Source organism: Manacus candei, unplaced genomic scaffold, assembly GCF_025592945.1.
Source record: "Manacus candei isolate 608988 ecotype Guabito, Panama unplaced genomic scaffold, ASM2559294v1 h1tg000028l, whole genome shotgun sequence".
Taxonomy (NCBI): Eukaryota; Metazoa; Chordata; class Aves; order Passeriformes; family Pipridae; genus Manacus; species Manacus candei.
In genome coordinates, this window is record NW_026138076.1 from 5,976,726 (window position 1) to 6,002,766 (window position 26,041).

At 39.6% G+C, this 26,041-nt stretch overlaps 1 protein-coding gene across 2 annotated transcripts in view; it reads left to right on the top strand.

Moving 5' to 3' along the window:
- The first annotated feature begins 1,518 nt into the window (after positions 1-1,518).
- The window catches only part of FAM114A1 (family with sequence similarity 114 member A1), a 36,600-nt gene continuing 12,077 nt past the window's right edge, over positions 1,519-26,041 (top strand). For both annotated transcript variants that reach the window (XM_051790030.1, XM_051790031.1), the window contains exons 1-8: positions 1,519-1,676; positions 4,056-4,405; positions 5,201-5,288; positions 14,938-15,051; positions 15,212-15,318; positions 17,274-17,408; positions 19,176-19,328; positions 22,177-22,300. In XM_051790030.1, coding sequence (XP_051645990.1) covers positions 4,064-4,405; positions 5,201-5,288; positions 14,938-15,051; positions 15,212-15,318; positions 17,274-17,408; positions 19,176-19,328; positions 22,177-22,300 — 1,063 coding nt within the window. In that variant the 5' untranslated portion in view covers positions 1,519-1,676; positions 4,056-4,063. The remainder of the gene's footprint in view (positions 1,677-4,055; positions 4,406-5,200; positions 5,289-14,937; positions 15,052-15,211; positions 15,319-17,273; positions 17,409-19,175; positions 19,329-22,176; positions 22,301-26,041) is intronic.

The window sequence follows — 26,041 nt, forward strand, 5'->3', positions numbered from 1 at the left end:
GGATTAAACTTTCTAAAAAGGATACAATAAATTTTGATGCCAGCTCAGTGACTAGACTCGTTGAAACATAAAATGCCCCAGTATGAACATTATCAGTTTGGCCATAACAAATTATCTAGCATACAGCTGAATAACCACAACTGGCTAAGGGGTTGGGCACAAAGGGTTATAGTCAATATGGAGTAACATCAGGCTGGCAACCTGTCTCTAGTGGGGTTCAGCAGGGCTGCATCTTAGGCCCTGTGCTCTTCAACATCTTCATTAATGATGCAGGCCTGCATGCAGGATGCAGGCCTCAAAAGAATACTGTTTGCTGATGACACTAAGCTACTTGGGAGGAGTTGTAGACTCCCTCCAGGGCAGATAGGCCCTGCAGAGAGACCTCAACAAATTAGAGAGATGGGCAATCACCAGCCATATGAAGGTGCTGGATTCTGCACCGGGGACAGGGCGATCCTGGTTGTATTTACAGAGTAGGGAATAAGAGGCTGGAGAGCTGTGCTGAAGAAAGGGACCTGGGGGTCCTAGTCAATGGCAAGTTGAATTTGAGTCAGCAGTGCCCTGGCAGCCAGGAGGGCCAACTGTGTCCGAGGAGGGGGGCATCAGGCAAAGCATCACCAGCTGGTTGAGGGAGGGGATTGTTCCGCTCTGCTCTGCACTGATGAGGCCTCATCTTGAATATTGTGTGCAGTTTTGGGCACCACAGTAAAAGGATACGAAGCTATGAGAGTGTCCAAAGGAGGGCAATGAGGATGGTGAAGGGACTGGATGGGAAGCCATGTGAGGAGCAGATGAGATCACTTGGTTTGTTCAGCCTGGAGGAGACTGAAGGGAAACCTCATTGTGGTCTTCAAAATCCTCAGGAGGCAAAGCAGAGGGGCAGGTACTGACCAGCGACAGGACTCGAGGAAACGGCATCAAGCTGAGTCAGGCAAGATTTAGGTTAGATATGAGTAAAAGGTTTTTCACCCAGAGACTGGTTGAGCACTGGGACAGGCTCCCCGGGGAAGTGGTCGCAGCATCAAGACCGACAGAGTTCAAGAACAATGCTTGAACAAGTTCAAGCTGAGTTCAAGTTGCACGACGCTCTCAGGCACAAGGTGTGATTCTTGGGGGGGTCCTGTGCAGGGTCCGGAGTTGGACTCGATGATCCTGATGGATTCCTTCCAATTCAGCATATTCTGTGATTCTATAAAATTTACCCCTTTTCCGCCTCAGCGCGGACGCGGGGGATGCCGCCCGCGCCTGAGGGAAGCGCTTCTCCACCCGCGCCCGGTGCTCCCGGCCAGCGACCGCCTCGCCTCCCCCGCCGGGACACCGCGGGGACACCGCCGGGACACCGCCGGGACACCGCCGGGACACTGCCGCAGCCCGATCCCCGGGGGCCGTGAGGGGCGGTAATGGCGACCAGGGCCGCTCTCCGCTGTGGGTCAGCGCAGCCTGGAGCTCGGGGGCGGCTGGGCAGCGGCGCGGAGCGGACCAGCCCCTTTGCTACAGGCGGGCGCCTCAGAGAGCCAGAGGCAGCGCGAAGCAGAAGCGCCAGCCCTCCCTCCTCCCTGCGGGCTGGTCGTCCCGGGCTGTCCGGCGCACTTTGCCTCCTCCCCCCGCTGCTGCCGACGTGGCGGGGCGGGGAAGGGAAGAAGAAGGGGGCGCGCCGGCCGGGGCACTGCTGAGCGGTAAGGAACGCGGCGATTTCTACTTTTTCTGCCGCTTCTGACACTGCGGACTCCTCGCTACACAGCTCTACTCCAGAGAGGATTTCGAAAAGAGGGGGGAGAAAAGGGAAGGGGGAAACTGTGGCCGCTGCGGTCTTGCGGGAGCGGCGCCCTGGCTGCTCTGCCCTTCCTGGGGCAGGGGGACAGCGGGACAGCGGGGCAGGGCGAGCTGGCGCCGGGGGTGTCGCCTGCGCTCGCCGTGCCCGCCGCGTCCCGCGGAGGAGAAGCGACAGCGGGCGTCGAGCGAGAGGGGAGCGCGGTGCCGCCGCCAGAAAAGTTATCCCTCAGGCACGGGGACGGTGGTCCGTGCCCAGAGGCGCCCGGCGGCGGCTGGGATTTGCCTCCGAGGCGGGATGAAACCCCTCGGACGGAGGGTCGGCAGGTGCCGCCACCGCCGGCCCCCTTAGGGCGGCCCGTTCCGGCTGGTCGGTGCGGGCCGGGCGCTCCTCTGCCGCCCTGTCCGGAGCCGGCCTTGGCATCTCCCTCACGAACTCTCTGTAGATTAATTCCCTTTGGGCAGAGTTGTCCGGGTTGATTTGGATCAGGATAGTCTCACGGATGAGAGGTTGAATGACTCCTTACCCTGGGTGCAGCACGTCCCGTGTGTTCTGAGAGATCTGGTAATTTGCTATTACGTGCCTTGCTCCTGTAAGGAAGATTTAGCAGACAACTGCAGAGACTGTGGCCTGAATGGTCCCCAAAGATGACCCAGTCTTGCAAAAATTCGTGTGTACACGTCTGTGCGATTCTTAAAAAAGTGCCCGGGCTCACTCAGAGCTGATCTCTGAGCAAAATGATGAAGTATGTGTATACAGGTTTTAGAGGTTTTGGTAGAGGATCCTCATCTCTCGTGATGGACTTTTTTACCCATCATGCAGGGCGTACTGTTAAAACATTGACAATACTTACCTATACTAAAACATTGTCATGGAATACTTGTGGCAAATGCGAAGATTCTGACTTGTAAATGCATGTTTGCTGATGATAATTAAGGTCCACATAAGTTGGTGTAATATAAGCGGTACCAAATGCTGTTTATTTATTTTCTTATTCACTGATACCAAACGCTACTCTTGGAACTGTTCAAGCAACCGATCTTCCTTCAAGTGAGATAAACAGGCTGTTAAGCCCACATATCTATACAATTCTATAGACTTTAATAAAATATACTCATTTAAATACTTGCTTCTCAGGCAAATATCTCCTAAATCCCAGTTATATTTTGCTTTTTTGCCTTTTTTACCCCATTCTTCTGTCTCACAGAACCTCATTTCTTCCTGTCAAGTACAAACCTTTGAGCCATATTTAATTAATATGAGAGTCAATGAAAAGGCAACATCTGTGGGGAGAACTGTATGAGTTTATTTTATGCCATGCAACTCAGCACAGTCGGGAGCTTGCAAGCTCTGTCAGGGGTTGTCTTCTGAGTAGAGTACCGGGTATATTGTTGTTGCCAACAAGTAAGTGATAGTAATCACTGTACAGTAGTCCTTTGGACTCTGCCAGTGCCACTCCTTAATCAACTGTAGAGCTTGCTCAATGGCCATATCTTTTCTTTGTGGATCCTCAGCCAGATGACTGCACAGTGGTGCAAAATACCTCCAAAGTTACATTGGAAGATAAGGAGTAAATAAGACAAAACTGGTTCATAACTCTAAAAAAAGAAAAAAAAAATCAATAACTGTACCTCAAACAAGCTTACCTTGGCTTCAAAATTGAAGTTTAATCACACAACTGGAATTTCAGGAGCAGGTGAGAAGCGTTGCGCTTCCCAGAGAGCAAACCTTTGAGACAAATGATGCAGAAACAGTGTAAGCAATGAATGTCTATGAAATGGCTCCATGGACCATGGCCTGTCATGTTCGCAAATTATGCCCCTTCTCCAACAGATAAATATCCCCACAGTTTTAGTCACACTGTGTTACCCTCCTCACCATCGGTCAGCAGCCTGTAGGAACCTGTGTATGTGGGGATGATGAAACAGAGAGGAAGAGCTGCTTGGCTGTTGCAGCTCCGATTATCCTATTCTTCAGTGGTCTTTCATGCACACCTAATAGTGAATGTAAAAGTTAACCATGTGGGAGCTCTTACATTTAACTTCTTCAGACAAATGAAAATCCTTTCTCTCACTAAACTATATTTTGGAAAATAGTAGTGCTGCTCTTCATACTTGAGTGAGATCCTGCAAAGTGAATAGAGTATTTAGAGTATTATCCTGGTACTGGTGCCAGCATGATGCATGTGCCACAGGGCTCCATGCTTTAGGAGGCCTAAACACTGTGTATTTTATAGTAATTCAAATGTTTATGAAACCTAAAAGACTTTGTTTTCTACATTCAGAATTGAAAATGTCTGAAGACATATCTGATGGCATCCCATCTGAAGAAAAACCTGAAATAATGGAAATGCCCAGCAATGAGGTATTGCCTCCTGAATCAGTACCACACCTCGTAGAAGCTGAGATCTTGCATGAGTCTTCACAAGATGAACATGGACAGGCCACTCAGAGTGACAGTAATAGACAGGAAGGAGACACAGTAATTAATGAAAACCCTTTGACTGAAAAACTAGTTGAAGGTCTGCCTTCCAGTGAAGAGGCAACTGAAGACATACCCACTGAGTGCATTGAAACCGTAAGCCTTGATACAGAACCTGAATCTGAAGAAACACTGCATGAACAAAGCAGTCCAGTAAGTAACACTTTCTTTTCTGTAAAAGCTCTCCCCTCCTTGGATTGTAAGGACAGAATTTTCTATCATGTACATGCTGTTTTTCACAAAAACCTAGGGAGTTATATGAAGAAAACCTGCTTAGAGATAAAATAAATTAAATTGCAACACCAAGCTTTTGAAAACTAGAAATAGTTTAATTTCTCTTTGCCAGTATGATATTAATTTGGTCTTTCACATCTGGCTGCAATAAAATTTGCATTATATAGGGATTATATGTTACTGGAGGCTTCCTTGAGAAAACAGTTTCTTAATATGATTTAAATATGGAATCCTGATAATTGCTTAACACTACACATTACTGTAGAAGGTGTGCAGCCCCTCCTTTGGCTGATTTTATTGAACTCAGCTGTTATTAGTTCTCTGTGCACATCTACTGAATTGCACGTGTGAGGAGGCTCGGGAAGAGAAGCATCCAACTCTGGCTTCTGGTAGAACCTAGAAAGGAGGCAGGTTCCTGCCTCTCCCTAATAATAGCCTTAGTAAACTTGCATGGCTTTATTAGATTTTATGCCTGAAGAACTATCAGGACATCTGTAAAGACATCTCTGGAGTTTTAGGTGCTTTCAGGAATAGGCAATGTGAACTACACCTTCCATTCTGCTTTTTTATGCACAGAAGCTTGAACTCCACATAATATCCAATCTATCATCATTTATCAAACACCAGATTCTGTTGCTGACGGGTTATTTGTGTTTCCTCCTGCCTTTTGAGAGCAGGAATTTTAAACAGTGGGGTAACATTTTTTTCTTACAGGCCACAGACTCCTCATCTAAAGCAAGTAGATGGGGAGCTTGGGGTACCTGGGGAAAGTCTCTCCTGTCATCAGCTTCTGCCACAGTAGGTAAGTATTCAGTCAGTAAAGTGCATGGAAATAATTCATAGTTTTAATGTGTCATTAGACACATTAGTGTTGCATCTTAAGGTTTCATAGACAGTTTTGTCCTGATATGTTGGGAAGCATGATTTTATTAAATAGGAAGATGGACCTTCCTAAACTATTGAAGCACATAAATATTTCTTTGGGTCAAATCATGGACAAGGTGCTAGGCTTGATTGTACAGTTAGTGAATAACCTCATTGTGGCTTCTTCACAGAAAGGATCCATTATCTGATACAATTACTATCAGCCAAAGGCTTATGGTTTCTGAAGTCAAAGCACTGCAACCCAGACTTGTGCTCGTGCATGTTGGTGGTCTATACACCGTGGCTTCTGCCTTAACAATATGAATTCACTCCTCATAAATCATTCCAGCTTTCATTGCCACCACGTGAAACTGTTAAGCTGTCACACCAGACTTCAGGGAGTAGAACAACGTATTGAAATATGGACCCTAAACTCCCTCTCGTGTACTCTCATTTCCAATAGTATGTCAGTACAAAATGTCCCTGTGAAGACTTTAGGTAAAACTTAATCGTTGCTTATCGAAAACTCACAGCCAAAAAGCGAAGGACGCAAATACGTAGTAAGCAGTGGGAAACAATTTCTCACAAAACAGAAATGTTTTGTACAAAAAAGCTGTTAGCTAGTCAGTTCTCATAATGGATCCACAAAATACCTTTAAAAGATAGAACTAGGAATGAAAATTGCTAGTTACTAAAAATAACAGAGATACTAGTTTTATGATCCCATACAAGGCTAAATAATTTTCCTTATCTCCTCTGTTCCTTGGACAGTAAATTGTTTCTGTCTCTTTTTCAGAGGAGGGAAGTTTCCTTGTCCTCTCTTTTTTTTCAGTTACATCCACAGTCAGGAGTACATAACTACCTTTTCTTTCACAGTCCAACCAATTAACATTTCTAATTAAATTCAGAGTGGGTTTCTAAGATATGTTTAGATTTGTAGAAATGAAGGTTGTTGCTGAAAGGAGCAGGCCTGCCCTGCCTCAGCAATGTATGTCTTCCTCGTCTTATGCTAACAGTAGCCCACATGTAATGATGGGGGAGCTGCTTTATGGGACTCATTTTGGAAAGTACACCTGAAGTAAGAGCTGGATCTTTGGGCTGGATCAGTTTGTAAATTCTCCCATCTGGCTCACCATTTGATCCCGGAATGCTATTGAATGGGAAATGATGGGAACACACAGAACAGGCCAAGGGGAACAAGGGCAGCTTAACTATCTGTGGAACTGTATAAGTGTTCTTAACTTGCATTTAACCTTAAAGTTTAGCATTTGTCTTTCAGACTTGAAGAAGAGCCTCTGTGCCAAAAATGTTGCCTTTTTTTTTTTCCTTGGGCTGTTAGGTATAATAAAGGGTACTCCTTTCACAGACTTCCAAAAAGCTTTGCCTCTTGCATTCTCAAACCACCATAAACAACAGCAGTCTGAAAAGAATCCGGCTTAGCATAATAACTAACAGTTGATCAGTTAGAATTGTGATGCTGCTGAATTTTGCAGTTAATTTTTAGAGTTGAAGCAGTGGATTTCTTGGAACAGAGCTCTTTCAGGCTATTTAGTTTTTGTCTGCGAAATAACCATGTTTACATTCTGCTTAGCTTTTGCAATAAATAGTATTCTATCAAATGGCCATTAAACAGCTATTTGTGAGCAATAAGATTATTTGTTACCAAACAGTTACTGTTGTTGTAGGCTTGCAGTGGCAATCTCACAGTCTTCTGTTGCTGAGAGGTTTTAGCCTCATGGAGCAATCAGTTTAGTGTCACCAAGTGTATGTATTTCCAGTGGGGCAGTACAGCCGTAGGTATTTTCTTGCCCGACTGACATGAGCTTGCGTGAAAATGATGAATGCTGTTGGAAAAAGTTTTGGAGACAAACAAGAATGTGTGTTGTAGCCCTTCTTATTGTCTGATAAATAAACAAGACATATCTTTTTGCGGCCGTTTGTTGCTTTTGTCTATAAAACCTGCTCACAGAGTTGTATCTCTGTGGATTTCTGTGGACTTTTTAATGATGTGATCTCATTTTTATATAGGCCTTATAACGTCTTGGTTCATATACAGTAAAAAACCATGTTTAATTGATACTAGCTTCTTAAAATATCATCTGACTGTATCAGCATCATAACTGTCTTCACAGAGTGTAAGTATGTGAACAAGTTTGTGTAGGCAGCCTGACTTGATAAGGTTGCGTGATGTCTATTTTGAATAGGCATTTCGTCACCATGGATGTATATTTTTAAAATTATTACAGTCTAAAAATGAGCATAGTTGGAAAAAATCAAGTTGCCTTGGAAAAGGAGCATCCACATGCAGAAAAGGAAAAGGAAAATTTAATTTAAATTTCACATGAAAGTGGTTGTGCTATGTCCCACTGAAGACCCATCTACTATTTAGTTTCTGGCAGTGACCAAGAACAGCTGGGAAAGTACCTAAGACCAGATGTATGTAAAGCAGCAGTTCCCCCTGTTTTCCCATTTCCTGGAATCTACAGCACAGACAGACTTCCTGAGCCTGAGATTGGGGTAGGGTTGAGTTCCCATGTTACTAGCTAATAATTTTGAATCTAACTTTGTGAATTTATTAAATAAAATAGACTTTGAATTAAGCAGAAGTCAAATGTACTTTTTTCCATGTTCACTGAAACCAAGCTGACTTGAAAGACCACATAGTTAATCTTAGATTTGTTCCAGGAAATCAATGTACCAGGTAATAGTTCATATTCCTGATATAGAGGGCTTATTTCCTAGTTATTTGTTATGGAAATTCATGCTTGATCCTATGAAGTACTTTTTGTCTCTCACTGTCATAGACAGGATGTGGGACTGTGTAGACCACATATCTGCTTTAGTATGATAATTCCTAGTGAGAGACAAAGAAAAAAAATTGAAGCTATTGGGAATTTCTATAAGCTTTCTTCTTATTGTTAAATATTGATTATTCCCCTTCAAGTTACTCCATTTAATGTCTGAGCAGTTCAACTAATGTTTCATCTCCTATTCTTCATCAGAAAATAGTTTTGCAATGATCCGGTCCATCGTAAAGTTGCTTATTCCTTCAGTGTAGCAAGTGGTATAAGTAAAGCTACTTTCTTGGAGTTAAGACTCAGCAGCAACACCTTTGGTATGTGATTTTTCTGTTTCTCTGTCGTCATGTTTGTACAACACAGCTCCCTGTCTGGTGAAGTATGACAAATACATACTATTCCTTATATTTTTCTTCAAAATTGTACTTTGTAAAAATACCAGAAACAGTTTGAGGTGGACTAAATAACATTTTAAAGGTCTAATTGAATACATTCTGCTTTTAACAAATAGTATCATAGAAGAGCACAGATTGGAAGGGACCTTGAAAGATCTTCTAGTCCAGGGTTTTGCAGGAAAGGTTTTGTGCATCTAGATGAGATTATTAGCATACTGTCCAGTCACATCTTGAAAACCTCCAGCAATGGGAACTCTACCACATTCAGTCCCAGTGAGGTGTTCCAGTGAATAATTGTTCTTACTGTAAATAAATTTTTTTACATTGCTACCTATTTAAGACTGAGTTGAAATGATTGCTCCAAGGATCTCAGTTTCATTATCCTTCAAACCCTGATATAGAACTCACAAACACATTAGCATTTTTACTGCTTGGTTGTAATTTGTTTAGCATAACTCATTTTAGTTCCTAATAATAAGGCACTTTCCACGTGATTTGTATCTCATCCCTCTTTAACTAACCCTGCACATACACCCAGGGATTATTTTGGTGATAGCTGTTCCAGAGAAAATGTCTGTTGTCTTTGAACTGAATTTGACATTATTTAGATCAAGGTCCCCACAACAAGGCAGTTGTGATACTTGACAACACAACAGAGTCGGTAATGCCTTTGGATTAGTAGCAGTCACTGCCTAAACCATGTTTGAGGTCTGACACTAGATGTCACACTAAGCAAACTATTGAATTGGCTTCATCAATTAAGTGAAGCGATTTCTTTTGTTTTTAAAAGTACAAAAAATTTGAGGCTCCCCTTGTGGAACTACAATGGAGTAGAGACACTGAAATAGTTGCTAGAATGATGAAATGGGAGAAGTAGGTTCACTGTGATCTGGAGGCACAACTTGTCACACTATCACCATTTTAGTCTCTTTCTTTTATATTGTATTTTTCAGTAAATCAGCCATTACACCATTTTAGTAACAGGGTTGATAAAACTCCCCTCTAACAGTAGGTGACCATTGGAGCTAAGCCAATTAATGACTAGTAGCCACTGAAATGTGCAGTCCCACACCTGTCTTTTCCTTGCATTGTTTCCTTTTCTCCCTGTGCCAGCACTCATGCTCCTCTGAGCTCCCTGTAATCCAGTTTGGGAAGCTAAACTGATGTAAGAATAACTCTAGAGGAAAGAAAAATCCATTTTCTGCCTCTTCAGTCCCTTGAACCTGAGATCAGTGTGAGGGCAAGCAGAAGGGACAAGTACAGAACATGGGAAGGAGCAGAACCTCCCATACCTGCACCAAGAGCCATTATGTTAGCTTAGCTGCAACAGCAAACTTTTTATCTGTACTGGAAGCTTGTGACTTCCATTTTTAAAAGAACTTGTATGCTTGAAAGCTTGCCTGGTTGATTTTTCTTCCAACTAAGCTGTCTGGTAGCTTAATGAAAGTGACTACTTTCTCCTGCAAGCCTTTGTCTTTCATATACAGTGTTGTTTTGGATGAGTTACAGCATTCATAAGGTGCTGAAGTTACAGCGCTCAAAAGCTACATTTCCGAGCAAAGTCTGTTCTCTGTCATACTGTATGCATGTGCTCTACTCCATGTAAGTTTAGGGTGTTTTACCTTTAGGGCCATGGCTAAGACTAACATCTGTCAATACCTCTTACACAGTAAAAGTAGTAAAAAAAGTAACCCAGCTGTTTCATTCATGTGGTCTCTGAAATTCATAGTATAAAACTGCATCTCTCTCATGCAGTGTTTGCAACTAATGTTCTGCTATCATGATTATTTTGTTCTTGTGTATATTCCCCATCTAGTACCTTAGCTATCAGAATGGCACGTGAAAATATCAGACACCCATAGGTATGTATTTCCCTGGTATGCCAAAAACCATTTTTTGTCACTCAATATGACAGAGTGAAATGTCACTTGAGATATCACTGTGTTCATGAGCTTGGATATTATTTGGGTATGTGTAATAATCAGCATTGCATAGTTTAAGTTCACGTCTGTCTGGAATGGAATGCAAATGCTTCTGATAATGTGAAACTAAAGTATTCAAACCTGGTGAATATCTTTTCCATTCTCTATAGATACTATTTCCCTGTGTGAAATAAAGTACAATATTAAAACAAAAAAAAGGCTGGGTGTTATGCTTGTACTTTATGTGATCATAAAAAGGATAGTTAATCTCTTCAGAAGACTTTTTTTTTTTATTGCATAAATTCAGGTGATTCAGGGAAAACTGCTTTGAGCCTGAAATCACATGGTGGTCACTCACCTGTTTTGTAAATAACACCTTACAGCTGCTGTAGCAGCAACCTTCTTTTTCACAGTTCTTCCTTTTTAAGAATTCAGAATGCAAGTAACAGGTGGGAGGAACTGTGGGCATGCATTTGGGGTTGGCAGTCCTGTTTGCTGTCTTTATGTCTTTTGATATGGGCTTATAGTTTAGAAGAGATTGAGACTCAATAAATTGTTGTAACAGTCTTTATGCCTATTGCTATTATTAAAACCTTTAACCATTGCAATAAGAAGATCCGAATCAAGTCTCATCTGTTAGCTTAATTGGAGATTTATAGATTAGATAGCATAGGTACTATCAGAATCTAGCCTGTGTTTTTGTTTTAACTACAAGGAAGAGAAATTTCTGCAGGCTTGAAGTGGCTGGAGTGCCAATACAGTAGCCTAAAAGTGAGTACAATGGGCTCTGACTTTGTAGTGTACAAAACCCAAGCACAGCTGGCTTTTCTACATCTCTATACTTCGTGTAGTGGAGTGATTCTCTTCCAGCCAGCTTCAGGTTCCTTAGTTTCTCAGTGAAACTAAGGAAACTAAGCATCTGGTGAAAGATGCTAATTTAAGGCCTCAGTCTTCATCTTTAGCTTGAACGAGATGAAGCTTCACTCATCTTACTAGACTAAATTTTGATGAGCTGTTCATCAGAAGTGCCCCCATAGTACAACACAGGTTACAAAGACTGTGTGGTAGCCAGGAACAAATATCTCAAACTCTTCCTCTCTGTCTGCACCACTGAAGTAGGGATTCCAGTTGCCTGGGAGTACTAGATGGATGAGGGACAGAGGTTCCTACAGAGGGCAGTTTAGATTTCAGACGTGCTGAACTGACCTCCAGAGGTGTCTGTTGGCCTCTTTCAGCTCTGCAGGGAATCCAAAGCTACTAAGCTGGGGGGTGGAAGATAAGAGAGCCTGCAGTGAAGTGGGATATGACAAAAGTGCTTGTGAGTGCTGTAATCTGGCCTTGAGCAGATTGGGCAAACCAAAAGGCAGGTCACATTGTTAGGCACTGCTTGCAAAACCTTCCTCTTCAAATGAAAGATCCCAGCAAGCAACAGGAACAGTAATATTCTGTTGAGATTGCCAGCCAATAGAAAGGCAAGGAATCATGGAGGCACGAGAAATAAAAGCAGCAACACAAGGGAAAAGGCGTGCTTTCTTCCAAAAGCACTGGGTTAACAAAACCCATTTCATAGCTCTTCTGTTACAGATGAGTAAATGGGGACATCGGAGGTTTTCCTAAGTTTACAGTATCAGCTCAGTTGCGTTACCACACAGACTATAACAAAACCAGTGCACCCTTATCTCTAAAATGTAGGCTTATCTCCCATGACCTCTTTTATTTGTGTGCCTTTTGAAATTACAAATAATAATTTTCATTTCCAAAACAACATGTGCTTCTGCCATGTTTGTGCATGTGTATCTAACTGTTGCTTCACTTGTGGTCTTCTGATCTCATCTGGTTTTGCTGTTGTAGTCAAATATATGTGCCATACAGCTCACTTCAGGAAAGCCACCTCTTGCTGACCTAGAATATTTTCTTAGCATTCTAGTGCATGTAACCACAGCCCCCAAAATGCTGCCTTTTTAAAGTCTGTAAATATCAATACAGCAAATGTGTGCCCTCTCTTCTTGGAAATATTAGTTTGTCTGCAAAACTATGAGAACCAATTGAAAGCTATTAAACATAAAAATTAAAAATGTTTAGATACAGAAAAAAGAATGAGAAATTGGTCTGAAAATCTATAACTTTCACACAGAGTTGAAATTTTTGCTTGATGTTCATAGGGGCTTTTTATATAATTACAGGACCATAGTACTATGCTAGCGAGTCCAGTCAGTTAAGTCAATGGAAAGAACAGAACTCTCTTGCTCATTTAAAAAGCTGTGAGCAGAAGAAATGGAAAGGAATGTGACATGGAGTACCCATTACATTAGTTTAAAAGCACAATTAATAGTCGTGTAAGTAAGATCTCGGAATTTGGGGATTAAATTAATTACACCAGAATCTATTCACGCTAATATTTTCATTGTACCCATCAAAATATGCAGGAGATTGGGATTAGACTAAGAAGTATGCTGCTGTCCAGTATCTGCATTGGAACAGACTTTGCAAAAGGCAAGAAGTTTTCCAGTAATGACTTGAATCCCTGTGGTGCATAACCTGGTATGTCCCATACAATTGGATGTACTACTGCAGCTTGTAAGCCATGAGATGAGATAGATAAAAGTCATTTGTTTTCTGTAGACAGGTAAAAGCATTTACCTGCCTAGGCTCCTTGTTTCAGTGTAAAACATCAGGACCTCATGCAGCTTACGAATTCCTTGTTTCTGCTGGTCTGTTCCTTAGGGGATATCTGTTCTTTGTGTGTTCCTTCAGATACTCCAGTTTTCTTGTATGTGGTCTTTCAGTAGTGCTGTTTCACATATGTTTTCTAGAGTATATTTATTACTGAATTCATAGAGCACCTGATGTGCAAACCATCTGGAAATCATAGAATCATAAATCTAAGCTTTCCTTTTTCCTACTCCATTTCAAATAGGTTTGCTGCATCTTTATTTTAATCAGATGTTCAAAAGCATATTTATATGACTATACATACACTTATATGTATATGTTTATTTAGAACACTGCAGAGCACTGGCAAGTGATAGGCTATTTTGTTGTAGATAATATAACTCAGAAAAGATGCTTGGAGCTTCTCTAATATAATGCACACAGTTGTGGGAAGGTATGGGCAACATTAATGAATCATTATGCTTAACTTTGCCTGAGCATCTGTATTAATACCTTTTCTGCAATAATTTATCTATTTACAGTTCAATTTAACCAAAAAAGTATGAAATTGTCATTAACATTCTCATAAGTAGTTAGGCAAATAGTTAAAGCACTTTAGATTGTCCAGCTGCCAGAAGTGATCAGCTCTATGTGAAATGCAGTAACAATGTACTGTGCAAGAAAAAAATCACATCCTGTCACTACAGGTATTTCATTTTGTGTTGGAAAGAAATATTGCTTGTCTGGTTTGTTGTTCACTTATTGCACCTCAGCTGATATGCAGAAACCACCAGCTAAGGAAGATGTACTAGCTGGATTGTTTGTAATGAGAGAAACATATCATGGACATACTTGTGGACATATCCAGAAGCAAAATAGGCAGACAATTTTAGAGTAATCTTTTCTAAGGCCAGCATTTTTCAACTATGCTTAGTGCAGATTAGGAAGATATTGCCTCCTCTTGATAACTACCAGTCAATCCACCCTCCCTAGAGCAGGATGTTACCAGTCCCTGTGATCTGCTAGTGTAAATGAACTGTGTAGAAAAGTAATCCTGTTCTGTCAAAAATATTCAGATAAAAATGGTAAAAACATTTATTCTTTATATTAAACTTTTAATAGAGGGCTAGGAAGTCCCTGTGTATGCATCAGGTAAAGGTATCAAAATCTGCATAGGAGATAAGCTACCCCAGGAACAAGAATCCTGTCTGTGTGAACTGACATCAGAAGACTTCAGAGAGTATGTTTAAATAGTAGCTTTGAGGGGAGATACTTTAGAATTTGACTTCAAATGAGCGACTGAGGAGCTAAATCCTGAAATAACTTTGAGGATTGGAGTCAGTATTCATAAAATACTTACCTGACATAGCCCCTGTGCAGAAGACTGAAGAACAAGTTCCTTACCTCAGCTCTGCAGACACACACAGCTCATTACTTTCGAGTTAATTGTTCTAGAATTTTAAAAACCAGATGAGGTCAAACCCTATGGCCTCAGGAAGACCATCAATTTCTGTTTAAACTGATTGCAATAGAATATTTAGCATTTTGAAAAATGGAGATTCAAACTAACATGTGCCACTGAAACAAGTTTGACTTTTCAGAACCAGTGTAATTTGTATTATATTTCAGCTTTATCATTTCTATTCAGTTATTATACTGGATATAGTAGAACAAGTGAATTATTAACCTAGAAAAAATTAGGCAATTGAGGTAAGTTTAATAGTTATTTTGATTGTCAGAATTCATGGAGTATAAGAATACTGTGCACTGCTATTTATAAGTTTTCAGGTCATATAATTTAAAATCTGCCTCTGCCGCAGGTCATGGAATAACAGCAGTAAAGGAAAAAGCAGGAACTACCCTAAGAATTCATAGTGCAAGTTCAGCATCTTCAGAAGCAGCAGAACCTCCTACAGCTGAAACACCAATTACACGTAAGTTCAAGTTCACTGAAATGGAACAAAACTCTTTGACACTGCCAATTAGTTCAATTTACAAAATTTTAAGATTTTCATCACAGAATACATCTTACTGTGATTTATGTCTTGCAGAGTCGAAAGTGTGCTTGTAACCTGCTTTTTTTCCTCTTATTAGAAGCAGAAGATTCTCTGGACCAAAGCTCTTCTGAGAATATTCCTTCTTCTCCTACATCTGGATCTCGTGGGGTGCTGTCGGCTATCACTAATGCTGTACAGAACACAGTGAGTCATTTTAGCTGGCCTCTCTGCTCTAGTTATTTTTCATTAGTTTTGGGTTCAACTTCACTGTAGGTCATATTTTTTAAGTTATAGGTTTAGTAAAAACAGTTGTGTTGTAAGTCTGTTTAGAGTCTTTTCCATGACAAAATAGCTGTTAAATTTAACTATCAAATTTAAAAAAAAAAGTGAAACATAAATAACTTTTACAGTTAAGTCCTTCCAGAGAAACTGATTTGTTATAATTTTTGAAGGCTGATAAAATAAGAAAATACTCCATTTGCTTATTTTAAGGCTTTTGCTAAACTCTGTATTGTAAGTTCCTGACCTTTACCTTCACTTCTCTGTCTAGTCTGTCATTTCATATAAACCTTCCCAGAAGGGGGTCTAGTTGCAGAGTCAGTGAGGCAAAATAATTCTTTCCTATTACACTGTACTTGTATTTTGTGTGTTACACTTCATCCTTTTCTCTTTTTCTGTGTTTCAGCTTTTGCAAAGTCCTCTATCATACTGTTCCCCATCAATTTTTGTCTTACCTTCTTCCCCAAGATTTTTTACACACTATTACCATAGCAAATGTTTTCCTCTGAATTTTTCAGTATGGTGTTTTCCCTTGAAATTGTGAGAGACTTCAAACATGGGCTATAAAGGCATAGAAGACTAACTCTCCAAGAAGCATGTTTTACAAACGGACAATTCTTTTTTTTAGTGTATATCCAGTTCACTCTGAGTGCCTTGTCATTCTAATATCAAAGATTTTGGGGCCAGAAGGATATTCCTATAGATTATTCCTGAGACTTGCCACAGAACCTGGAGCTTGTGAGATCTAGACTCAAGTAAGATTACTTGAGCATTGTATAAGATTGCAAATAAGAGAAATGTGCTTGTAGGCAGCCTAGAGAGGCTACTGTACCACAGGGATGAATGTGGTACAAAAAGAATCACTTAAGGTCTCAGTAAGTCTCCTGTAATGCCATTTGAGGCTTTGGAAGGGTTTTAGTTATATCAGGTTACATCAGCATTTGAGTACCTGACAATCCAGATTGAAATGGAAACCTTTAGCCAGTGAAACTTCTTCAGCGCACATGAAAAATAGGAAGACACAAGAAAAACATATGTGTTTAAAAAGACAGTTCCAGAGTCATCACAAGTGTTAAAATTTTAAAAATCAGTTAAATAAAGCAAGGTTCATGATGGACTTGGTTCCATACTATTCGTATCTAAAATACATTCCCTCAAACTAGATGCCATTGGGTGAAATTTAAGTGATATTCATAAAATTGTAGAATGGTTTGAGTTGGAAGGGACCTTAAAGATCATCTAGTTCCAACCCTCTGCCATAGGCAGAGACATCTTTCACTAGACCAGGTTGCTCAAAGTCTGATCAGCCTGACCTTGAACACTCCAGGGGTGAAGCATCCAGAACTTCTCCTATTCCAGTGTCTCACTGCCCTCATAGTGAATAATTTCTTCCTGATATCCAATCTAAATCTACCCTTTTTCAATTTAAAGCCATTCTATCTTGCCTTATCACTGCTTGCCCTTGAAAAAAGTCCCTCTCGAGCCTTCCTATAAGTACTGTAAGACTGTTAGAAGGTCTCTTTGGAGCCTTCTCTTTTCCAGGCTGAACAGCCCCAGTTCTCTCAGGCTGTCTTCATAGGAGATGTGTTCCAGCCCTTTTGTGATATTATTCATAATTTTTTGTTTATTGGCAACAGTTGTTACATTTCCTCCAGTGTAAGTCTTCTAAATAACTAGAAATATCTGTATAGTTCCTTTTTTTTTTCCTTTTGGAAAATATATTCAGAACAAAGTAAATGTATCAATCCTATTGTTAGTTTAAGTATAGAAAATTTAGGGACCTGAACATTCAAAGACAATGTCAACAAAAGCACTGCTCTTAACAGTTCATATTAGCGTAAAGTGGGAAGAAAATAACCACATTGCATTATTTTATACAGGGGAAAAGTGTATTATCCGGAGGCTTAGATGCTTTAGAATTTATTGGGAAGACAACCATGAATGTCCTTGCAGAAAGTGATCCTGGATTTAAGAGAACCAAAACACTGATGGCAAGAACAGTGTCGCTATCTCAGGTTGGATTTATTTAAATACTGCTCAGTCAATGCAATTTCAGATTCTTCTTCCAGAATTTCAGATGCCTCAGGGAGCGGCTTTATTTATTGCAATAGATATTGGCTAGGTTTATGGAAATAAATATTATGCTTTGTATTTGCTCCACTTTATTTTTCTTCACAGAACCACAAAAGATAAGGTAAAGTCATCTTTTCTGCATAATCACATGTGCAATAGCTGATTTAAATAAAATAGGATATGTGGTGATAAATCATTACACTCTGGAGACAAAATCAAATTGTTGGTGTTTTGGTAACAGCTGTAGATAGATATCTTCCAGCATAAACATAACTATACTACTTTCCTTGGAAATTAGTAATACTGGAATATGACATACGTTTCATTAGGAATTAACACTATGAAAAATTGTATCTTAGTGTCCATCTAAACAGATGTACCCTTACACAGTTGTGACTCATATATTTTAAAGTTCAGAGAAATTATAAAATCAGAAAAGAAGTATAAGTGCTGTCAGTACAAAATTATTTTACCTCTCAAGACACTGAGAGGAGGGGGGCTGTGGAAATCAATAGACATTGCAAAGAACCTTTAATTTTACTGCATGTTTACTTTCTTGTGGAGAGGAGCAAGGTATTTTTTTTAAGTATGAACAGACTGATATTGTTGTAGTAGGCCAAAAGCAATTAACTCTTGTCAAGGCCCACAAGGTTAAAACGAGCTTTTGAGAATGTCTTCTTAAACAACATGCATGAATTTGCACATAAAATCTGAGGCAGAATACAACATAAATCAGTCCTCATGGGTTGCACATGTGAGACGGTGCTTCCTTTGCAGTGATGTGTTCATAAAACTTTGTTAGTTATCTTTTGAAGGTGGAGACTTCAGGGGAAAAATCTACCATCACAAGTCTTTTGTAACAAATGAATCACTGAAGAGAATACTGTAGAAATTTTGAATGATGGAATAGTGTAAGTGATGGGAGTTCACCTGTATTCAGAGGCTTGTACGAGACTTAAGATGCAGTTCAGATGTATTTACCACCTTTACTGTAGTAAATTCATATGAGAGGCCATTTCCTCCTTGGAATAGAAGGAAGGAGTACAAGGTCATATTGGATACACTATTCTATCCCTCTTATACACTGAGAGAAGTGTGTAAGATCACTCCAAAATATCCCCAAGTATATAGAGTGTAGTTCTGCCCCACCTTTGGTAGAAGCCATAACACATTCGGCCAGTCTCTTTTGTCAGTCCTGCTGTCACATAAAACTGACTTTAGTATTTGCTAAAAATATTTTAAAGGAAATATTTCTGTAAGTACATTAGTTATGCAAGTAGGTGAGTAGGTCCTGAAAATAATATGCTTCCAATTTCGTGGTCTGTGGAATGGATTGCATGGCTCTTTAAGGCTGCATATGAAATAGTCCTTTTTATTTTTCTTTCATTATAATTGGTGGTTAAATTTATTGCATGTTATCCATAGCTGACATTGCTTTTGAGAATATAAGCAAGATTATTTGTTTGTTCATTGATTTTTTTTAAAAGATGGTTAGCAATTACCCCACTTAGAATAATACTTAAATACTTTATTAGAGAAATTTATCAAAAAAGAAGTTAGCTATTTCATCTCTAAAATTTTAGCTCTGCAGGTGTGATATAGTTCCAAATTTTATTACTAGTTCCTAGGCAAGCAGAAGCAGACTAATAAAATCTGTCACACTTACAGCAGTATCAATAAAACAACAGCAATGATATATATTTTTACAGCTCTTGCGAGAAGCTAAAGAAAAAGAGAAACAGAGGCGGGCCCAGCAAGTTACAGTTGAAAGAACAGCACATTATGGACTACTTTTTGATGAATTCCAAGGTTTGTCTCATCTTGAAGCTCTGGAAATCCTGTCAAATGAAAGTGAAGCTCAGGTACAGTATGCAGACAGCATAAATCAATATGGTTGGTAAAAAAATTCATCTTTACATTAATTTCATTCTGCAATGAATGCCTGTGGCATGAACAGTAAGTTTTCCATCATCTTCAGTGAAAGCTGAATTGGTCCCTTGGGCCAGCCCTCTGCTTTAGGAACTCAGTCTCAATACAGCTAAAATTTAACTCCAAGATTAACTAAAAACAAACAACTTCATAACTGAAAGTTATTTTTGTTAGGACCATAGGTAGTGTGTACTTTTCAGCTTGTGACACAACGCAGACATCTTCCAAATTACTTGCAGAATTTTCAAGGAGGTTGAAGTCTTTTGGGTTTGTATCAGGCACAAATACTTAGATTCGGAAATTCCAGACCTACTACATCTGGAGACTGGTGAATTAAAATGAGTTCCAGATTACTTATTCTCTTCCTATTGTGTTAGTTTTTAAAGTTACATAAAACTACACCAGGATACTATTACTGGAAGTATACAAATGTCTCTCTGAAGAACATGGTAATGTTACTAAGGCCTGTATGATAAATATATATTCTAATTTCATCTCTCAGTTCATTGACTCTGCTAGTAGATCAGTAGGTCTCCAAGAGTAGACTAACAGAATTATGTAGATTCCCAGCAGTGGTATTTTCATACTGAAAAAGTTTTCTGAATAAATCTCTTAAAAACAAAGGGGGGGTTGGGGGTGGGGTTTTTTGGTTTGGTTTGTTTCATTTGTTTGTTTTTTGTAATTAGCATTCCTTGGCCTGTGGGGTACTTTTTAATAAAATGTAGCCAACTTATTTTTTAAAATGTTCTATTTGCTCTCACAAATAAAAGAAGCTTATATTAATAACAGTTAGGTACATACTGTCAACATTGGTTTTATTTTTTGTAATTATGTCTAAATGACAAATTATAAATTCAAACCCCACATGTAAGGTTCAAGGGACTGCTTTTGGGAAAAACAAACAAACAACGACAACAAAAACAAAACAACCAAAACCCTCACCCACAAAACAGAAAAGAGATAGATAGAAACAAGTTCAGGTTAATTCCACGCAACAACACTATTTTTATTTTACTGTGAAATACCACAAGGTAAGTAAGACTTGCGCAGGATGTTTCTGATGCACATCACATTATGTCCTAGATAACCTTTTGTACATAGTCCTACTCACTACAACAGGATTGAGTATTGTGGATCAGCAAGTTCAATTCCCTGATAAATCACAGAATCACAGAATGGGCTGAGTTGGAAGGGACCCACAAGGATCATCAAGTCCAACTCTTAGCCCTGCACAGGACCATCTCAAAGAGTCACACCATGTGCCCGAGAGTATTGTCCAAATGCTTCTTGAATCTGTCAGGCTTGGGGCTGTGACCACTTCCCTGAGGAGCCTGTTCCAGTGCCCAACCACCCTCTGGGGGAAGAACCTTTTTCTAATATCCAGCCTAAACCTCCCCTGACACAACTTCAGGCCATTCCCTTGGGTCCTGTCACTGGTCACCACAGAGAAGAGATCAGTGCCTGCCCCTCCTCTTCCCTTCACAAGGAAGTTGTGACTGCAGTGAGGTCTCCCCTCAGTCTCCTCTTCTCCAGGATGAACAGACCAAGTGACCTCAGCTGCTCCTCATACAGCTTCCCATAAGGCCCTTCACCATCTTTGTTGCCCTCCTTTGGACACTGTCTAATAGCTTAATATCTTTTTTATATCATGGTGACCAAAATTGCACACAATATTCAAGGTGAGGCCTCACCAGAGGAGAGCAGAGCGGGACAATGAGCTCGCTCAACTACACATGTATGCACACATGCACAAAATATGAAACAATACTGCAAGATTGAGACCTCTTCTAACAGCCCAAAAGCCAAAGGAGGAGGGCAAGAGGGACTGAAGACATTGCTAATGTCCTATGTGCTTCTAATAGAAGGGATTAAAATATATGTTTAAGTTTTATTTTAAAAGTTTCCATAAAAAAAAGTTCCTGGTTAGCCCTTGAAATGGATAATGCTATAGAAAGGGAGAAAAAAAGCCCTAAGTAAACCCTCACAACCTGAGTTGAGTCTCCTGGCTTTTTCTTGCATTTAACCTGGTGCGCAGGATCCAGGCATGAGGACATACAAGTAAGAAAGTAACAGCTTTCTGCAGTCTCACAATGAGGCAATCTGTACATCTATCAAGATTTTAAAAAGCCCCTTGAAACATAAAAGTAAAATTTTGTATCAAGGGGAGAAAAGGCTCCAAGCTTCTCTTGACTTCCATAGACAGAGAGGGAACCCATGGGATTAACGCCACAGAACTGTAGTACAAACAGTGATTCAAAGAATCTGTTTCCATCCCTCTTAGGTGTGCCACTCTATTAGATATGCAGGGACTTGCACAGACATGCAAGAGACATGCAAAGACCTGTTCATACATTCTTCAGGACAGGTAGATTTTCAATAATTTTGGCTACGTTTTGAAGGAGGGGAAACAGGCTTCTTTTTCCAACTCTTCCTGTGAGTGCTCAGACTAACCATTCTGCCTGTGCTCTTTTTGCCTGCTGTCTTCATCCAAGCAATCTCAAAATGCCTATTACAGTTTGCAATTAAACCATAGATTTGAAGCTCAAAACTCATGTTCTGGGGAAAGGTGGAGACTGATGATCTGGCAAGACTGGTGTAATTTTTGTGATACTCAACAAATTCTGTTGATGAGAACTAAAAATATATCTACACTGCAGGGTTAGAGACAAGATTTGAGCATAATGGGAGTTTCGATTTCTTAGCCTATTTTGGTATCAGATTCTAAATTAGCATTTAAGAAATATTCTGTTTTGGTTAGAAATACTGTCCTTTCTTTTACAGATTCAGGCACATTTAGCAACACTTGATGAAGAACAGTTGGAAACTGCAAAAAATGATTTAATTGCTATAAAAGAGATTTTTGTTCCAAAGGAATCAAATGACGAAGTGATGCAGGCACAAAAAGGTAATTAGAAATACAGAGACTTAACCATATGAATAATTGTTGCTTCTTTATGTAGTAATTAAAAAAATTACAAACCGAACTATAATTTTGACATCCTAATACTCTTCATAAAGTAGAGATTAAAATTAATACTCTAAAAGTTCTGGAAGTCAATCAATGCCTAATTTTGAATTTATATTGTAATTGAAGTGTGAGAGATAGGAAATAAAATATAAATAAATATCATATTACTTTGCTCTATCGTCAATGAAAGAAAAAAAATAAGAGAAAATAGTAACTTCTTGGATAACTGAATTTTTCTTACAGACTCTGTTTGAAATTGTATTTTCTGAAAGTTTTGGAATTTTTAAAAATGCTATTCTGTTCAGCAACTTGCTCCTCACTCTGCATCCGCCCTTGCTAGACTGGTAAAAGATTAGAGTGTAATCAAGAGACTTAAGAACCCTGAATTTTTTGAATGGAAGCCACTTTGAAACACAGTGGCAAAACTGCTTTAAAGGTATTGCTTCACAAGACATGGCATGTGGAGTGTGAGAAAGAAGTTAAAGTAGCACAAGTGTGCCATAACTGTGATATAGAGCACGGAATTGAAGCGAATGGGTCCAGCATGACAGTCCATAGATCAGCTCACAAAAGTTTCAATAAAATGGGTGGATGCTTTGGTTAGGGGCAAAATAGATGTCTTAAACAGGTCAGGAATTTTGGTATTCCCCAGAACAGGTTAGAGCAGAAAGACAGTAAGTCAGCTTAAAGCCGGCATGATTCGTGTCTCCAGACCTGTGAGATCCATACCAAACCTCTTATAGCTAATAGAAACAATCCCCTTGACCTGACTGAAGACTGGTTTATGCCATTGAACCCCATATTGTTGTGTTTTAGAAACACAGAAACATAAAAAGATATTTCTTCCACATCCTTTTGGTCTTCTCAGGGGTACATTGCCCATAAAACCTACATTTTGCAAGATGGTGAGATATGATTTCTCTGACCTTCTTGAAAGTTAGGAAAACTGTTTTAACATCTGCATGTTCTAACGGGAAGGTCATTTCTGCTCAGAGTGCTCCTTGTGGCAGTGCTCACTCAGCTCACCTGATCTCTCTCACGAGGAGCTCATTGTTTCTCATCGTGGGGGACAGAGAGTGTTTGGCGTGAAGTCTTAATATGGTAGAGTTTTGTACTGGTTTTTTCCCCCCTTGTTAAACTCTAAAATCCCACATTCCTCCATGTCATTGTGCAAAATAGAAGTCAAGAAAGTGTATTACCTGCTTAGGGGTGAGGATTCATGAGATGTCTTTTGTTCCTTAACTTCTATTGGAAATAGTCCCTTGCTTTGAAACCAGGCCCAGGAGAAGCTCTGTTTCTTGCACCAAGTGATGCTTTCTCTGGAGGTCAGAAGTTCTGTTTTCTGAGTAAAGCACAGCTGCTGATCATGCTCCTTGCATGGCCTTTTGAATGGGCTGGAACCAAGGCAATGAGCACCTTGGAAAAAAAGAAAAGAGTGAAACCAAGTCAAAGCGTACTGGAGGTTTTCCCCTGCAAAAGCAAACCACTCAGCAGTGAAACACATCCTCTTTGCTGTGTCAGTGGAAATATAACCACACATGTTCTCTCCACCTTACAGCTGAATGGGTCTTACTTCAGGCAGCAGTTCAAAATTACTCACATCCTTTGGTGTGATCAGGCTCAAGATTTACTAGTATTTGAACAACAGATAAATTTCTGGTTCCACTGGAGGAACCAAAAGAGTAGAAAGGTTAATCACTTCTCAAAGCAGCTTTCTGTTAGGGCTGAGCCTACAATTCTGTACACGCCTTAATAGCTTTTATACTTACAAAATCAAGTAAGCCATATGCTCTTTTACAGTGTATTTCTTACACAGAATTATATATTTTTACTTAAGCTAGCTAATATAGCAAGACATAGCAGGATATGTTAAATTCTGTGGAAGAATTTTGATCTTAATTCTGCTTGCTAAACAGGTTAAAACTACAACTAAGTTACCTTCAGTAAGATTTTGATTTGTGCTTCCTAGTGCAATAAAGCATGTGGTTTTTTCCTTTATGTAAGGAAGACAACCTCCTAAAAAAGGCAGAGATTAACTGGTGGTGTTTGAAAATCTTATCTAGCCACTGAGCAGTATTTGAAAACAAGCTGATTACCATTTATTGCTAATTTGCTATCATTTTATTGGCATCCGAGTCATGTTGTTTATGTGGTATTATTTGTCAGTGCTATATATATTCAGAAAAAAAAAAAGATTAGTTGGGAGAGAAACCAGTACTTTGCATTCAAGTGTTTGAAAAGGGGTGACTGTTTTATGCAAATTCTCAGGATCCCTTCTTATCCTAGACTGTCAGAATCTGAACGAGATTCTGATGTTAGTGCTACTTTATTTTCTACCATAAAACTTTTAGTCCTACACAAGGAGAAATTACTGACCTTTGGAGGGCTGTTTCAGGAAAGGATTTAGGCTAGGCTTTGTTCTTGGCAACTTTGAAATCATAGTATTTTTTTGTGCCTTTGCTCAGATAGGTGCAAAATTGATATGAAAAAAAAAGCCAAAGAACACAAGTAGCAGAAAGCCACATGCATACCCTTCTCTCTAATATTTCCTCTCACTTTGATTGTGCAAACCTTTCATATATTTTTCACTGCAGCTTCTTTTTGTTTCAGTTGTTTATGAAATAATAAGAGGAGAATATCTGAAAAAGTAGCTTTACCTACATTTTGAAAGCCATTACACCAAAAATTTCATGTGTCAGGTTAAGGGAGACAGTAACCAAAGTGAGTATTCAATTGAATATCCCAGCTATCAACATTTCTGGTAATTTTGCATTGATGCAATGAAGCACTTATCAGTTTTCAGCATGCTGCCGTTCATAAAACAATTTGGCATTGTTTTATGTGAGTACAGTGTATCTGAGAGGTACTGTATTGCAAAGCCTGAAAATCCTATTGCCAAAATTTACCGATAAGGGCAGGAATGACATTAACTCCATGCATCTCTTTGGCCTGCCAGACAACAAATTTCTTCACGTGTTCCCCTGCTGTTAAGACAAAAGCTCAGTCTCTTGGTCATTGCAGGTGAAGAATTCTTTCTGCTAAGTACTAACTTACTTTATAGCACCAAAGATGAGCGCTCTCTTTACAAGCAAGGGTGAGATGTCCTTCCCTCTAGGAGAGTATAATCTGAGTGTCAGATTTTAACACCTTTCCATATGTTGCAAGATACTGTAAATAGTTCTACCAAAATCCCAAAACTCATTGGAAAGTAATGGCTCTCTGCTTTTAAGTCCAGTACTGAAGATCTGCATAACATTGGAAAATCTGGCCTACTTAATGAATGAGCAAAAGAAATGGGAATACAGCAAGACATGAAATTCATTTTTGAAGTAGCTGGACTTTTATCAACCTCAGTATGGGGACTCTGACCTTTTAGTGTCATCAGGCTAAAAAAAATGGATTTTGGGTAATCCAGCATGAAATCTTAATGTAGATTCCAAATGCAGTAAGTGCAGATGAACAGAACCAACCAAAATACTAACTTTCAGGAACTTAGAATATGTTAGAATATGTCATCTGCAAGTATCCAAAGGAGTATATGTAATAAAGATGAAGTTCAAATACTATCAATACTTACCTTTGCTCTTAACTTGTTAAATAAATGTGCAGATTCTTTGAGGCATGTGACTCCAAAGCAAACCAGAAAACATTCTTCATTTAGGCAAATCTCAACCTTAA